This window comes from Puntigrus tetrazona, chromosome 20 (genome assembly GCF_018831695.1).
Source record: "Puntigrus tetrazona isolate hp1 chromosome 20, ASM1883169v1, whole genome shotgun sequence".
NCBI lineage: Eukaryota > Metazoa > Chordata > Actinopteri > Cypriniformes > Cyprinidae > Puntigrus > Puntigrus tetrazona.
This window is the reverse complement of record NC_056718.1, coordinates 3178181-3193275: the sequence shown is the minus strand read 5'-3', so window position 1 is coordinate 3193275 and position 15095 is coordinate 3178181. Positions and strand designations below refer to the sequence as shown.

At 35.0% G+C, this 15095-nt stretch overlaps 3 protein-coding genes across 3 annotated transcripts in view; 1 reads left to right on the top strand and 2 right to left on the bottom strand.

Moving 5' to 3' along the window:
* Nucleotides 1-751: 751 nt before the first annotated feature.
* LOC122324802 (centrosomal protein of 128 kDa-like) lies at nucleotides 752-3931 on the bottom strand. The gene is made up of 4 exons (XM_043219484.1): nucleotides 3912-3931; nucleotides 2514-2780; nucleotides 1093-1177; nucleotides 752-1023 (listed from the first exon to the last, which is right to left on the bottom strand). Exons 2-4 carry the CDS (start codon nucleotides 2733-2735, stop codon nucleotides 752-754), a joined length of 579 nt encoding a protein of 192 aa, XP_043075419.1. The 5' UTR covers nucleotides 2736-2780; nucleotides 3912-3931.
* Nucleotides 3932-4350: 419 nt separating this feature from the next.
* Nucleotides 4351-13628, bottom strand: LOC122324360 (centrosomal protein of 128 kDa-like). Its single transcript, XM_043218726.1, has 11 exons — nucleotides 13529-13628; nucleotides 12956-13122; nucleotides 12772-12858; nucleotides 12561-12687; nucleotides 11244-11365; nucleotides 9772-9862; nucleotides 9583-9655; nucleotides 9187-9300; nucleotides 7094-7180; nucleotides 4821-4895; nucleotides 4351-4413 (listed from the first exon to the last, which is right to left on the bottom strand). Exons 1-6 carry the CDS (start codon nucleotides 13530-13532, stop codon nucleotides 9812-9814), a joined length of 558 nt encoding a protein of 185 aa, XP_043074661.1. The 5' UTR covers nucleotides 13533-13628; the 3' UTR covers nucleotides 4351-4413; nucleotides 4821-4895; nucleotides 7094-7180; nucleotides 9187-9300; nucleotides 9583-9655; nucleotides 9772-9811.
* Nucleotides 13629-13993: 365 nt separating this feature from the next.
* LOC122324357 (thyrotropin receptor-like) overlaps nucleotides 13994-15095 on the top strand; it is a 47202-nt gene continuing 46100 nt past the window's right edge. Inside the window, exon 1 of the mRNA XM_043218724.1 lies at nucleotides 13994-14317. Coding sequence (XP_043074659.1) covers nucleotides 14136-14317 — 182 coding nt within the window. The 5' untranslated portion in view covers nucleotides 13994-14135. The remainder of the gene's footprint in view (nucleotides 14318-15095) is intronic.

The window sequence follows — 15095 nt, the reverse complement described above, 5'->3', positions numbered from 1 at the left end:
AATCCAGCTCTTTTTGAGCGTAGTATTTGCAGAACAACGCAATTTTCCTGCATGGTGCATAAGCTGCTTCGTCTCGACTATCACATTCCATCTTCATTTTATCTAGTTTCAGCGGCAAGAGCTGTCCTCAGTTCACTACTGTTTGCCACTGCCTCTGACTACACCAGCAAAGAAACAATATCATCACATTGTCTTTTCCAATCGTAGATTTCCAAGATCCCTATTAGCATGGATCTTGCTCTCTGGTAAAAACTCTAATATTACCAAATAGAGGCCACAAATAAAACAACATTGTTTAAATATTCAAGCCTAAAGCTAAGCTTCAATCAAAATGCAACCCCTTGCATAAAAGCAGTGCATCTAAAAATTACTCTGTCTAACCTATGGACAGTACATGCCTGTTATGTGTGTTGTTTATTCAGAATGGAGAAAAGTACTTTCTCAATTTATGTGAAATATGATTACATTTAATTTTTTTTTTTTTTGCAGTAAACATGATAGCAAACTATTCCCTCATCATGTATATACATATGTTCTATGATTAATATTCAAACCTTAAGGTTTATGACTAGAGCCTCCAGTTCTTCCTCGGCTTCTCGCTGATATAATCTCTGGCATGTCGTACATCTCTTTCTTTGTTGGTCTTTTCCTTCTTGATGGGTCATTCTGGAGGTGGCTTAGCTCCTTCCTGATGTACCTGCCTCTCCAGTTCCAACTGTCAAGCCCCAAAGAGGAGCTTCTCCTTCCTGAGCTACAGCAAGCTGTTTTCTAGATTCTTCTTAGAGCTCACCACCTCAGTCAATCTGGCAGCCAGATCAGCTCTTGCAGTGCTCAGGTTCTTGACTGAGCCCTGGAGATCCAACAGAGATCTCTGTTCCTCTTCTTTCCTATGCTCCTGAAGTTCCAAAATGCTTCTGCAGCCTGATGTTCTCCTCCTCATCATAACGGACCTGTAAGGAGATCTGCTTCTGTGCCTCTCTCTTCCAGGCCTCTCAAGGCTTTCGAGCCTCTGAAGCTCTAGTTCTACAGTGACACGCTGTGAACGGAAGTTTCAGTAAGATCCACATTACAGCGGTGTACATCCTTCTTCACGCTGAGCAAGACGTCCAAGAGCATCAGCCAGCTGTTGGCGTGCAACCTCTAACTGCTGGCTAAGAATGCCTTCTCTCCCTTTGCTCTGAAGGACAAAGTAAATTGAATACACATGAAAAAAAGCCAATTATAAGGTGAAATAAAATAATGTAAAATCTGTAACAAATGTAGATTTACAGATCTGTTTGTACACTTTTTTCAGTTTTTGACAACAGTTTTAAGCAACTTGAAAAGCAATGCATCACGTTTTCCTTGCATTTTTGTTTGTGGTTGGTGTTTAATGTCATTGTTCAATTTGTATTACAGATGTAAACAACACTCTCAAATTATTTATTTAGGTTAAAGCACAGAGGTGTTCTAGTATTTTTAGAAATTATAATGTAAATTATAAAAAGAAATAATAGTAATAACATTATTATTGCAATTAATTAATTTTTTCACAAAATAAAATGATAAAACCAAGTGTGATAACAGAATACATACAAGTGTGTATGTTATGTATTATGTATTATAGTTATGTATGTATTATATATATATATATATATATATATATATATATATATATATATATATATATATATATATATATATATATATATATATATATATGTGTGTGTGTTGGCGGTTTTAGAGTTGCTGAGTTAAATGCATCAGTAAGTAAAATGTAGATGTGCTCTGAAGTTTGCAGCGCATTGCCTAGATTTATGTTTCAGTTCTAATGAAAATTTTACAAAAGTATTAAAGTTAGTCAACCAAAACCGTAATTGTGTACTAACTATCATCAAATAAAACCGCTTATCAGCCAAGCCAGTACACAAGGTAATGGTCTAAAAATATAGCTTTTTTAAACAATATCTTGAAAAGCCAATATATATTTTAATTAATATTTTATTTTTAAATTATATTATAAAGATGTGAAAATTTGAACATTGATTAAAAATAAATGTTTAAATAAACTTACTTTAGATGAGAAAATATTTTTCACAAATAAGTATTTAATAAAAACGGACCGAGGTCATGCAGAATAAAAATAAAAGTCCCACCTCAAACACATCAACCCAAAAAGATAATCAGATGCCGATAACTGAAAAAATGCCAGTTTCAGTCAAGCATGCACAATTATGTGCATCCCTGCCCATTAATTAAACCAAAAAGGGTCACACAGGATCTGACCAGGGGTGGGTGGGATCTATTCACTCTGAGGCAGTAGCCAAAACCAACAAAACCAACCACCTAGCAAAATGAACCTGTCAACATCTCTGCACCACAATATCATAGAAACTGGTCTATTTTCAATTACCATTAGGCAACCCAAATTTACTCACATCACATTAACAAACAGCCAACAATATTGCAAAGTATTTAGATTTTTATGGAAAGTATGGAAAAAGCTCCTTTTAGATCACAGCCACAAGTCTCACCCATTTATCTTTATCAGTGTTGTTTCTGCTGTTATCCTTTAGCTCCTTAAATGATTGCTCGAGTTTCTTGCACTTTGTCTTCCATTGACGGACTGCTTCCTGAGCTTTAGAGCTCAGCTCCTCCCTTCTTTTCTCGCTCTCGATCAGCTGAGCCTCTAGACGGCCACATTCCAACACATTTTCCTCTGAACGAGACTGGATCTCCTTCAGTTGGGCCAACATCTTTAACTGCTGCTGTTCACGTCGCTCCAGATCTGCAGAAAGTGCCTAAAGAGATCAAAGTAACTCATTATTAATTAATAATGCATTATTAATTATATATACAGTCATGTGAAAAGGTACCTATTGAATTCCATGTTTTTCTGTATCCGGAGGGCATAAAAATATCTGGTTCTTAAAATTTGGAAAACAGAACCTCAGATGAGGTTACATTGTAGCAAATCGCCCTATTAAGAAAAATGTATATAAATAATTACAATTAATTATGATTAATTGCAATTGTTAATATCAGCTGCCAGTATTATTTGTAACAGAATTACATTGCCATCAACAAATCTGTTCATTCAATCAATCAATCAAATCAATCACTTTTTTTTATTTATATAGTGCTTTTAACAATACAGATCAAAGCACTGAATGATATCAAATAGGAGAAAACAATGATAGGGATGCATAATGACAAGATTGAACAATTTGTTATTAAAAGCAGATCAGTTCTGTAATCAAATTGACGATAATCGCTAGAAATTAAGTGCCACAACTAAAAAAGCCAAAAGAGACAGTGGCAAGAAGCCAAAACCCCATCCATTACAATGTTCGTAGCAATGATCTAAATCATAAGGGGACATTAATTTGTAAGCCAGAACCAGAAACTCGTGTTCCCTCAATTTGTGCACAAACGTTATAATAACTAAACGCAAACTCACATACTTGTGAGTTTACCATCTGTAAACAATCAGCGCCATTTATAACAGGGCTTATAACTAATACTAAACCTCTGTTTAGTTTAGTTAAAGGTACAGTAACATTGCCTTGTTGATGAGGGTTCAGATGCAATCTTGGATGAAATGTTTTGATGGTTTCAAGGTTTGGACTTTTTTCCAGTTTGAAGAGTGATGAACTCCAAAGATGTCCTGACTCATGATGATTTAAAGTTTCTTCCCAGGTAGAAGGTGAAAAGAGTTAAGAGGAATATCTGTTGAGATCCGAGGGTCTTTCGTTAAATGAAAAGTCAAGGACTTACAGGGCCTGGCACACAAACTTAAGGATTGCAGAGGTGCTCAAATACTCATCTCCTCAGTATCCCACAGAATAGCAGCTGGGCTGTTCCCAGCCCACCAGGGATGGGGTGAAAACTATACTAATATATATGTATATTAATATAGTAAATATTATTACTTAGTAATTATATACTTCTGAGAAGCAGACACAACTCCTCTATGCTTCCTCGCTGACTGAACTTTAATGAAACCATTCTGAAAAATAAAAGCTTATTAGAGATGAAATTGAACCTGTTGACCACACAACATAATATCAAACACACAAACCTTTGACTCGGAAAGCGAGCTGATTTTTTCTCTCTCCTTTCGTTCTACGCTTTTTTTCAGTTCTTCCACCTCATTAGAAACACTGATTCTACCCAACTGTACCCGCAGGTCTCCAATTTCTCTCTCCAGTTCTGTTCGTCCTGGGCAAAATGCACATACACATAGTGATTAAACAGTATACAGTTTACAAAACGCTTGAACCACACAACATATTTTACCACTGTCAAAATCTGTGACTTCTCTCTCTTGCTGTCTCCTTGCACTTCTCTGCTGAGACAGGAGTAAAGACATCTCCTTTGCAAATCTAACCGCTCCTTCTCCATCCTCAGAAGCTGTGAACGCATGCCATCCATCTGCAAGCAGAGAAAAAAAAAAAAAAAAAAGAAAACTCCACCAATTCCTCATACCCACATAATTTTCTTTAATCAAAGACAATTTTTAAGAATTGTTTTGTCTACTCTTTTCCATGCAATTAATCCCAATCCATTTATTCCATATTGTAAGATTAATAATGCAAAAATATAAAATAATTAAATAAAAATACATTTTAAAAAGCATATAAATTATGTAAAAGCAAGTTTTATGAAGATAGTCTACTTCCAAATTGAAGAACAAAACTTTTAAATATGTTAAGATACTATAATGGTGAGAATAACATGAGGATGACTCAATGGCGTTTTACATTTTTAGATGAACAAATGAAAACATCTCTGCATCAGCCATTGCTTTAGCAAAACATACATCAGTGGACAAAGATCACCTTCTGGAGAAGGGTGTCTCGTCCACCTTCTGATTGATCCAGCTGCTCTCTGAGCCTCTCCATTTCCTGTTGCATCTGTAGAGGATTTTACAGAGGCAATTCTTTATGACAGGGGTCATCAAACATGATCCAACTTGCATCAACACACCAGTAGTTTCAAGTATACCTAATAAAACCTTAATTAGTTCCTTTAGGTGTGTTTGATTAGAGTTGGAGCTAAACTCTACAGGGAAACCGGCCCTCCAAGAGCGAACTTGATGACCCATGCTTTATGACTATGGCCATAAAGTCATGAGTCTCTTCTAATTTCCAGTTTATTTTGATAAGTGAAACACCCAATGAGGGTGTTGTTTCATCAGCCACAAAACAACTTAACTTTGATTTGGGTCACATCACTTGTCAATCATTTGCTAAAATCTTGGCCATTTCTCTTCAGACCTCTTCAGACCAAGGACTATTGGCTTAAAGCAAACACTCTGAGCTTTAATTTGAGCGCTGTTTTGTTATTTCTACATAAATTAAGCAGGACTGGAGTTGGAGTTCAGAAGCTGTGGCTGTAAACCCACATCAACATAGCTTCAAAAACAAAACAAATCCATTAGAAAGATAGCAGGCACATTAGGAGTGGCCAAAACAACATTTTGTTACATTCTGAGAGAAAAACACACTGGTGAGCTCAGCAACATAAAAAGTCCTGGACATCCATAGAATACAAAAGTGGTGGATGATCAGAGAATACTCTGAATGGTAAAGGAAAACCCTTTTACAACATCCTGCCAAATGAAGAACATTCTCCAGGAGGTAGGTGTATCAAAGTCTACAATCAAGAGAAGACTTTACGAGAGCAAATACAGAGGGTTCACATCAAGGTGCAAACAAGGCCAGATTACTTTCCCAAAAACATGTAGAAAAGCCAAACCACATTCTTTGGACGGCTGAAATTAAGATCAACCTGCATTGCTGGACGCAAGCAGCATATGCTCTGATTACTCGGATTACAGGTCACAGGTCGTGACACAGCACTGCGTTGTTAGTGTCTATGCTTTGATTTGAAGAATGTACGCTATGTGAGTCAAGCAGATGCTCACTAAAATGGTGCTACGGTGACATTATGATGCTGAATTGTTTTTTTCCATACAAAAAGCTTTCTCATCGCTTTATAAAGTTGCAGTTAAACCACTGATGGAAGAGTATTTAGACAATGCATTTCATTATTTTTCCAGATCTTGACAGAGTAATTTACTTGGCAGTCACAAGCCTCCTGGTTTTCATCTAATATATCTTAAATTGTGTTCCGAAGACAAAGCTTTTATGGGTTTGGAACAATATGGGGGTAAGTGATTAATGACAAACAATTCATTTTGGGGTGCAGTATCCCTTTCATTTTACCACAGATTAATTTAAAAACAAGGCATAATTTGATGCAAAGAAAGTCATCTACGTTGTCGAATCAAGATCTGAACATGGCCTTGATCAACTTTCAGCTCATGATAAACACTTTCAAGGTGCTAGTAGTTTGGATCACTCCTAAAGCACAGCAAAGAGTGTTCTACCAAAAAAAAACATACAAAATTACCAATAACATTATTATTCTTATTATAATATTTTTTTTTACATTTAGAAATTAAAACAATCAAAATTATTGTTTGCTTGTTTTTTTCGAATTATGCTTTTTATATAAAATATTACTAAATAGTGGGGTACAAAAAATAATTGTAACTTCTATAATAGCTTCTTAATTGAAGTATATTACTATGGTCACTGTAATAGGATCAAAGATGATGCATGCATTCAATTTTATATAATAATATTATATAAAATAATATAAGTCACATAATATAAGACAAAAAGCAACTGTGCAAATTTAGAACCCACTCCACCTAACCCACCCCTTGTAGACTTCAAAAATAAATTAGAAATACAATTATTTTTACAAAGGTATTAGAAAAGATAATGCAACTTTAAAAGCTGAACGTCATAAATTGACAGTTTTCACATTTAATCCATGTATATGATGAGGTGAGAGTTCCATCAAGAGAATGTCCAACAAATGCATTCCATTTCATTCCATTCTACATGCATTATTACTATTATTTATTTTAATTTTTTTATGAAAACACAAAAGCTTATATGTTTAGTTTCAAACTAGAACCCTATTAATTGTAATGACTGCTTACAAAATATGAATACCATATGAGAAACTATGAGAGATATATGTAATAATATGTTTATGCCTTTTGTGCACTTCAACTCAATATCAGAGACACACACACCTTGCTTCTCTCATTCTCTGATCTCTGCAGTCTATTTCTGAAGTTCTCATCAGCCTCTGGGGTTTGGGAGTCATGTCTTCTCAAAGCCTTTAAGGACAAAGAGTACAGCAGAGTACATGAAAAAAAAAAGATTAACAGACTTTCGTTAACCTCCCCTACTCCACTAACTAGCACTAACAGATGTACGAACGGAAGGACGGGAGGATTTTCTTAATCCCTTGCAGGAAATTGAGCACATGTGTTTTTTATGTCAGTACAATGTGGTTACTGACTGACTCAATTCTCAATGACTCAATTCAACTCTTTTAGTATAATGCACATGTAATAACATGGGCAGCAGGTTTGCAAATGTATTGGCATCAACACCACACTGAAAATATACTTAATTATTTTATTAAAAAAGGAATCTATAAAAAATATGAGTGTAATGTCCACACAAAAATAACATGTATTTAGTAATAAATGGCAAATAAAGTTTATTATTGGACAATGTAATGCAAAAACATTTCCTCAACCTCTTTCTTGTATAAAGCACAAAAAGTGTAAGGTAAAACTTTACAATAAGGTTTATTAGGCAACATTAGTTAACATTGACTAAAAATAAACAATACCTCTAGAGCATTTATTAATCTTAGTTAAAACTAATTTCAGCATTTACAATGCATTATTAAAAATCACAAGTTGTGTTTGTTAACATTAGTTAGCATTAGTAATCCACTGTGAGCTAACATTAACCAACAATGAATGATTGTTTGTTATTAACTACCTAACATTAACAAAGATTAATAAATATTGCAATAAATGTATTGTTCATGTTTTTTTCATGTTAGTTAATATAGGAACTAATGTTAACAAATGACACCTTATTGTAAAGTGCTACCATGTGTAAACACTACTAAAATTAAACTGCTTATACTATACAATGAATGGAACTAATTAAACCCAAAGGGTTTGTTCCATAACCATAAAATTATCAGTTAAAATATAATGCTTGCCTTAAAAGCACCACTTATTAGTGTTCAGTAGACCACTGATTGCATTTATATGGAATGTACTAGCTAAGATTTAAAATTAACTGGGCAAACTTTATAAAAGTTGTAATGGTAACTAAATATATTATGTACCACATACTGTTACCATTTAATGCAAAAACACAGCATGTGTGATTCCAGCATGCATATGGAACACAAAATTAATTTGCTGGATGAGTTTTTGTAAGAAACAGCTGGAATGCTATTTATCATCAGAATGACAAAAAATAAGTGAGCTGCATAATTATAGAAGAGGAAACATAATTAATATGATTAATTTTATTATAGCCAGACCACAACTCAAATAATATCACATTAAGGTGCCGCCCAGCAACAAACAATGGAACTGATGCCATTAAATCATTGTCTTTATGTTAGGTATAAGTTTTGATAAAGCATTCCTTAATGTAAAATTACTTGAAATGCTGCAGTGACATCATTCACGCTTGAACAGTTGTCTAGATTATATGGGTGTGTAAAAGAGCGGCGCAATGTTTTTCTTAACAGCACTTTTGGTGACTAAGTATTTGTTTATCTGTCCTGATTTGCTTGTCTTGTTTGTTTCTTGTAATTTCACAACAAATGCATTATTTCTCTAGGCCTAAGGCATACTGCATTTCATTAGCAAACTGGAATGTACAGAAGATGCAAATTAGGCTCCATTCATCAGGCACCTCTCTGATAAATAGGGCAACTGTTAATGGATGACAAACACAGGCAGATACTGCACCCTACTGGTAGGAGCACAGCATGATCCTGCTCTTAATCTACTGTCGGATCACACTATTGTGTGTGTGTGAGTGTGTGTGTGTGTGTGTGTGCATGCGTGTATAAAATTTGTGTGTATATAAAAATATTTTTCTAATACATAACAATAAGAGTCTTATAAAGATTTAACAGGTTCTACTTGAAAAGTCCTTCTGAACTTGAGAGGGAGCTCAGAGTTCTGAAGTTACAGTATATTTGCAAGGTATATCAACTACTTTCAACTTAAGAAAAAGAAAATATTGATCTGTAATGACATGATCTCTCTAAATTATTAGCATTATTTTAATATTCTACCTCCTGCAGTTCACCAGACATGCTTTTTGGCTTCTCTCTGTGATGTCTTTCAGAAATCCTTGAGCGCATCTCATCTTCAATCTCCTGTAAACGTCTCTCCACCCGTAATGAAACCTAAGACACATATCACAGGGCAAAACTGACACTACTGTGGTACTGGACCTTCATTAAACCAGCCCCACTCAGCTGGAGCAAGGTGCTGTTATTCTGTATATCATGTTCTGAATAACAGGTCTCCTTATAAAATATATTCTACAGCAAAACAGAAAATATGTTCTAATTTAAGCCAAGCACAACAACTGCATTATGACATAAAGCAAAAAACTGGTCACAGGCAGCAAGTAACTAAAAAGAAAAAGTGAACGCAACATGCTATGTAACATTAGCAGCACTTACAGGTTCTTCTTTCTGTGATGCCTTTATGTGGCCTGCAAGATTCTCCAGTGTTTTCTTGGTTTCCATATCAATTCTTTTGAGGTGTAGAAAGAACAAAACAGTGTATACAGTATGTGTGCAATTTCACACAAGCTATTTATTATCAGAAATAACCAAGAAGCTTTTGGACAGGTTGAAACATTAAAATACCTGTTTCTTCTCCTGATCTCTCTATCAATGTCATCACCAATCAGAAGCTGATCACTCTGCAAGTCTCTGAGGACTGATGCAATGAATGAATCTAAGAAACACAGAGATTATTATTAAGCATCTAGCAAAAGCGAGACACTGGAATTTTGCAAAGTAAAAGACCAAACAAGCAGGATATAGCGCTAGAGTATTTACACAAACCATACAATGTGTCAATGATAACTGACTAATACAAATTAAAACAGTAATGTGTATACATGTGCTCGTCATATAATAAGAATATCATCAATATGTTTATTTATTTCACTAATTACATTTAGTTCTCACTGAACTAATTGATTTTTATTAGCAATAAAAAATCTAAACAACATAGTGGCACAGTGTCACAGTGGACAAGTGACATTACCAGTGTTACGGCTTGTTATGGCAAACCTAGTTGGTACCGTGACAACACTAAAACAATTTGAGAAAGTCTGATTAACATGGCTTTAAAAAAAAAAACAAGCATGACTCCATTATACAATATATTAAAGGAGACATATTATGCCCCTTTTACAATATGTAATTTAAGATTCCCGTGTCCCTAGAATGTGTGTGAATTTTCAGCTCAAAATGCCCCATAGATCATTAATATTATTTTGAAAATGCCTATTTTGACTGGAAGAGGAAAAAAGCTGAATTTCGTGTCTTTCTTTTTAAATGCAAATGAACTACTACTGCTCGCTCCTTTTCCAGAATAAATCTGTAACATTACAGCTGGTACCTGCTAAAACATCTGCTTTGATTCTGATGGTCATGTTTATCATGCAGAATTTATGCATTTTAAACCATATTAGTTTAAACTTCTGATGTGTTATGAATCTCATTCACACACAAGGTTACATTAAAAACACGTTACAAAAACAGTCAGTTAATTATGTCTGCGAAGGTAAACTCTATGTAAATAAATGAAAATAAATCACAGGTTTATATCAGATTTGTGTGGCAGCAGCAATAAGTTACAGTAAATAAATAAATAAATAAATCCACTGCTCTTGTCTCTTCTGAGGCTCTGTTAGTAAGTTTTGCGCAAACTTTTACCATGGCCTTTGAACTGGCACACCGTTTTTACTTGCAAAATCAAAATAATGCACTTTTAGTGGAAACTTACAGATTAAGCAGCTATAATATTATGAGATCCCTTTGCAACGTCACAAGGGGACTGAGATAAGACACGTTCGCTTTTTCAGAGGCTTGCAGAAAAAGGCTTACTAAAACAAAGTTACTGAGTTCATCTTTTTCATGTTTGCCTAGTTGATAGATGCACCAGGGACCTGATTTTAGCACCTAAAACCTGGAAAAAAAATTTTTTCAGAATATGTCACCTAAACATTGCTGCATTGAATAACACACCATCTTGCTGAATATCCAGTGCAGCACAAACCCTATCCTGCAATTAAAACAAATCTGGGTCTCCGAATGAAAAGTCATACCTGCTCGTCAGCTTGAGTGGAGTCTGTGAAATGCACAGCGACAGATCTAGACCGTCTTCTGTTGTCTGTGCCTGCACTGCCATAATCTCTTAGAAGGGATGTGGGTAGGTGGCGTCTGATATCTACAAGGCAAGAGAGAGAGATCTGGAACTTACATACTGCTTACAGATATTGTCTGTGTCTCATTTTGAGGCTGTGCCCTCCAGACAATGCATTTGTTGGGCACATAGGTCATTGTCAAGACAAGTCAAGTCACATTTATTTCTATAGTGCTTTATAGAACACTGTTTCAAAGCAACTTTACAAAGCCAAACATCAGAACCCATTTTGTAAAATCAAAATGAGTCACAGCAATTGCCTCTTAAAAGAAGTAAGTTAAATACAACTCTGTGTAAAATGCCTTAGCTTATATATTACAATAAAAACCTACAAAAAGATAACAACAATGAATTATGGGATATAGAGTATTCAAACAGTGTAATATTGTTATATATTGCATGTGGGGATGGGCGATAATTCAATAACGATAACTATCACAATATAATTTTCCTCAATAAAATGATATAAAGAGTTTGATAAATGTTCGATATAATGTTTATGGGCTAAAAGTGGAATGGACATGGACCATTTATTCACTAAGTTCAAAGTTCAAGACAGCACAAGCTCACTAGAGCAGATGAGTTTACTTGGTCAAATGAGAGCTAAATAACAGTAAAAAAAAAAAAAAAAAAAAAAGTAAAGATGAGAAATGTGTGCAACAAGACAGTCAAAAGGCTCTTCAATCTACACATCACTATTATTTGCCATGGATTTACTATAGTGACACTCACTACACCTTGGTATTATGGCAGAAATGTGTAATATTCAGATTGTATTTTATTACAGGAGTAAAGGTATATAATTGTATTTGTGATTAATGATTAAGTTATAGCATGAGTGCATTTATACTGAACGTTTTTAGACTAAAGGCTACATTGAAAATCATATACTTATAATTTTAGCATGGTATTGAGGTGTTTTATGTGTGATTGTAAGTATGTTTATTATGATTTAAATGTATGCTACTATGAGAAACCAATACCTAAAAAAATCTGAATAAATTGGTCAGAATAAATTTAACCATATGAAACTGAAGTTGCTAAAATTGTTACATATGTTACTGATTTTGATAATCAACTACCCATATGCTATGCATAATGTATTAAATTATCTATTACAAATAATGTGTACCTGTAAACTATACAAAACATTACAAAAAATAAATCTACTGACAAGCGTCCACTAATTTAATCAAACAAACTATAGCTTGTTTAGTACCTGTGGCGCTGCCATCTTCCAGGTCACTGGTGTGCAGTGTGGAGAGGGAGGTGCTCCACCCACCAGTGGATCTTCTTAGCTGCTGCGCCTGTAGATGCTGGATGGACTCCTCTAAGCTCTCCCTAAGCTAGTACACAGAGCATGCTCTCAAAACAACACCCTTATCTGAAATCAGAGACAATCCCATACCATTTTGTGTACTAATACTCACTGTTGCTATGGCTTCAGCTTGGTCATCTGTGTGATCCTTATATTGTCCCAACATCCGATCTACTTTGTTTAGATTTCGGCTTGTATCCTGCACAAAAGCACCAGCTTGCATGTTAAAAGACACCAGCGATCCCTGACCTACACAGCAGAGCCTACTTTCACATGCAATGAATAAACCAGCTTACTTGTAGAGTGTTTGCTAAAGTGCCTATTTTGTCCGATATGTCCGATACATGAGTGTCCCTGGGAAATGCGCTGTCAGGCCTCGTTCGGCGCTTTCTGACCCGCGATCGATGCCCCGTGGGTCTGTCATTGGTGTCAGATTCACTGAAGGAGTCCATGCTGACATGAGCTAAGAGATAAAAAAAGAAAAGAAAAGAAAAGAAAAGAAAAGAAAAGAAAAGAAAAGAAAAAGAGAGGCATCACTAATTTGAAATCAGAAACCAACTTCGCCAGTCATGACACTTACATTATCTGTTTCCTAACGTTAGCTGATAGATGTGTATAGTTACAACTGGCGAGAAAGTATTCCGCTTAATTATTAAGTCTGATTACCACTGGCCTAATTAATAAAATAGTAAATTTTATGTAAACAAAGATGTATACGTTAGACTTAGCACAGAGTTTATGTTAAAGTATTAAGCTAGTTAGCCTCTTGCTTACAGGTTTTCTTTGTTAAAGATCCGTGTCCGTATGTATACTATATTGCCAAATCACAAAATTGCAAAACTACAAAACCTACATAAAACTACCCTTACCCATGTGGCCAGCAGTATGACGGTTATCGTGTGTGATCAATGTAAGGCACAGCCATCGCCTGCTATGGCAACTTAAACTGGCCGCCTAACAGGAAAACAACAAACGCTTTGAATCATGGGAGTTGTAGTTTTGACACCAGTGCCGCGCCTGTTGTTTCAACAACTCCTTGTTAAATATTTATGTTTAGTTATATAAAAATAGGTAAAGATCATAGAACTCATAAGATATATATATATATATATATATATATATATATATATATATATATATATATATATATATATATATATATATGTGTGTGTGTGTGTGTGTGTGTGTGTGTGTGTGTGTGTGTGTGTGTGTGTGTGTGTGTGTTTTCCTTAGAAGACTAATCATAGTAAAAGAGATAAATGAGAGATGTTGCTCACAACTATTCAGTTCCCATAGAAACCGCAAGGGCGCATCAGCCGTCCGCCTCCCTCACAGCCTCTCTTACTCTCGCTAACTCTGACTGACTCTCACTCTCAATCAAGTTTGAGCTTTTAAAGTGCTCGTCAATGTTTGTGTCACTGTTTTACGGTCCAAAACCGAGTGAAGAGACTTCAATTTTCCAGCGGAAGAAAAAAAATGTATTCTTTATATGTCATGGCGACAAATGTTCTGTTGATGTTGATAATGACAGTTGTATGTCTGATCGGATATACGAATTCATGTCCTCATAACTGCGAGTGTTCGCAATGGAAAGCCTTCGCCGTCTCATGCATGGGCATAGACGTTATTCCAACACTTCCCCCAATGACAGAATTCTTGTAAGTATTCTTTTATTTTCCTCTGTGCTGTTTCTTTTATTGCATTTATTTATTTATTTCGTTTATGTTTTGTTTCGTGTGTGTGTGCATTCCAGTTTAGAGAATTATCTGAACATGCACAAATTGACAATTAAAGGGAAAACCACATATTATTAGGCAACAATAGAATGTTATTTAATTTTAACCAAAAAAATAGTGAACAATTTCTAAATATAAACAATTTCATACTATAATTGAACACTATAATTCTCGTGCTGTTCAACATACATGGACAATCAGCAGATCCAGAACAGTTTTTACACTTACAGTGTGACACTACACTTAGGCCTGTAATGTACATGTTAGCTTAACATTAAAAATAAATTCCATGACATTTCTTGGATAGATAGATAGATAGATAGATAGATAGATAGATAGATAGATAGATAGATAGATAGATAGATGCTTTCTGCTCTATTTAAATGCACATGTAGGGTCCCAGTTTATTCACTGTGAGAGGAGGACATCAGGGCCATTGCAATACTGTTTATTATTTATTGTGCAGGGGCCCCTGTGCAAATTTGTGGTCCATGGTGGAAGACGGCTCTGATCAGCCCTCTTGTTGTCTATACTAAGAGATTAGAAAGGGAGGTCTTGAGATGTTGAGTTTGAGATACTGAAGGTAAATTTCAATCTCTTATCCTCAGCTCAGTAAATCGGCACCATCCCACCAAAGTTATTCATTTAGAACACTCATAGTGGCTTAGTTGTACTAATAATCAAACTTTCTATTAATGTC

Coding starts and splice junctions, on each gene's coding strand:
- LOC122324360 (XM_043218726.1), bottom strand. Junction 12,859..12,955: donor CTTTAGCAAACACTCTACAA/GTAAGCTGGTTT, acceptor GCTTTTGTGCAG/GATACAAGCCGAAATCTAAA. Junction 9,863..11,243: donor CCACTCAAGCTGACGAGCAG/GTATGACTTTTC, acceptor TGTGTTTCTTAG/ATTCATTCATTGCATCAGTC.
- LOC122324802 (XM_043219484.1), bottom strand. CDS start 2,735: ATGTTGGCCCAACTGAAGGAGATCCAGTCTCGTTCAGAGGAAAATGTG. Junction 1,178..2,513: donor ACACTGATAAAGATAAATGG/GTGAGACTTGTG, acceptor TTTGTCCTTCAG/AGCAAAGGGAGAGAAGGCAT. Junction 1,024..1,092: donor TCTTGGACGTCTTGCTCAGC/GTGAAGAAGGAT, acceptor GTGTCACTGTAG/AACTAGAGCTTCAGAGGCTC.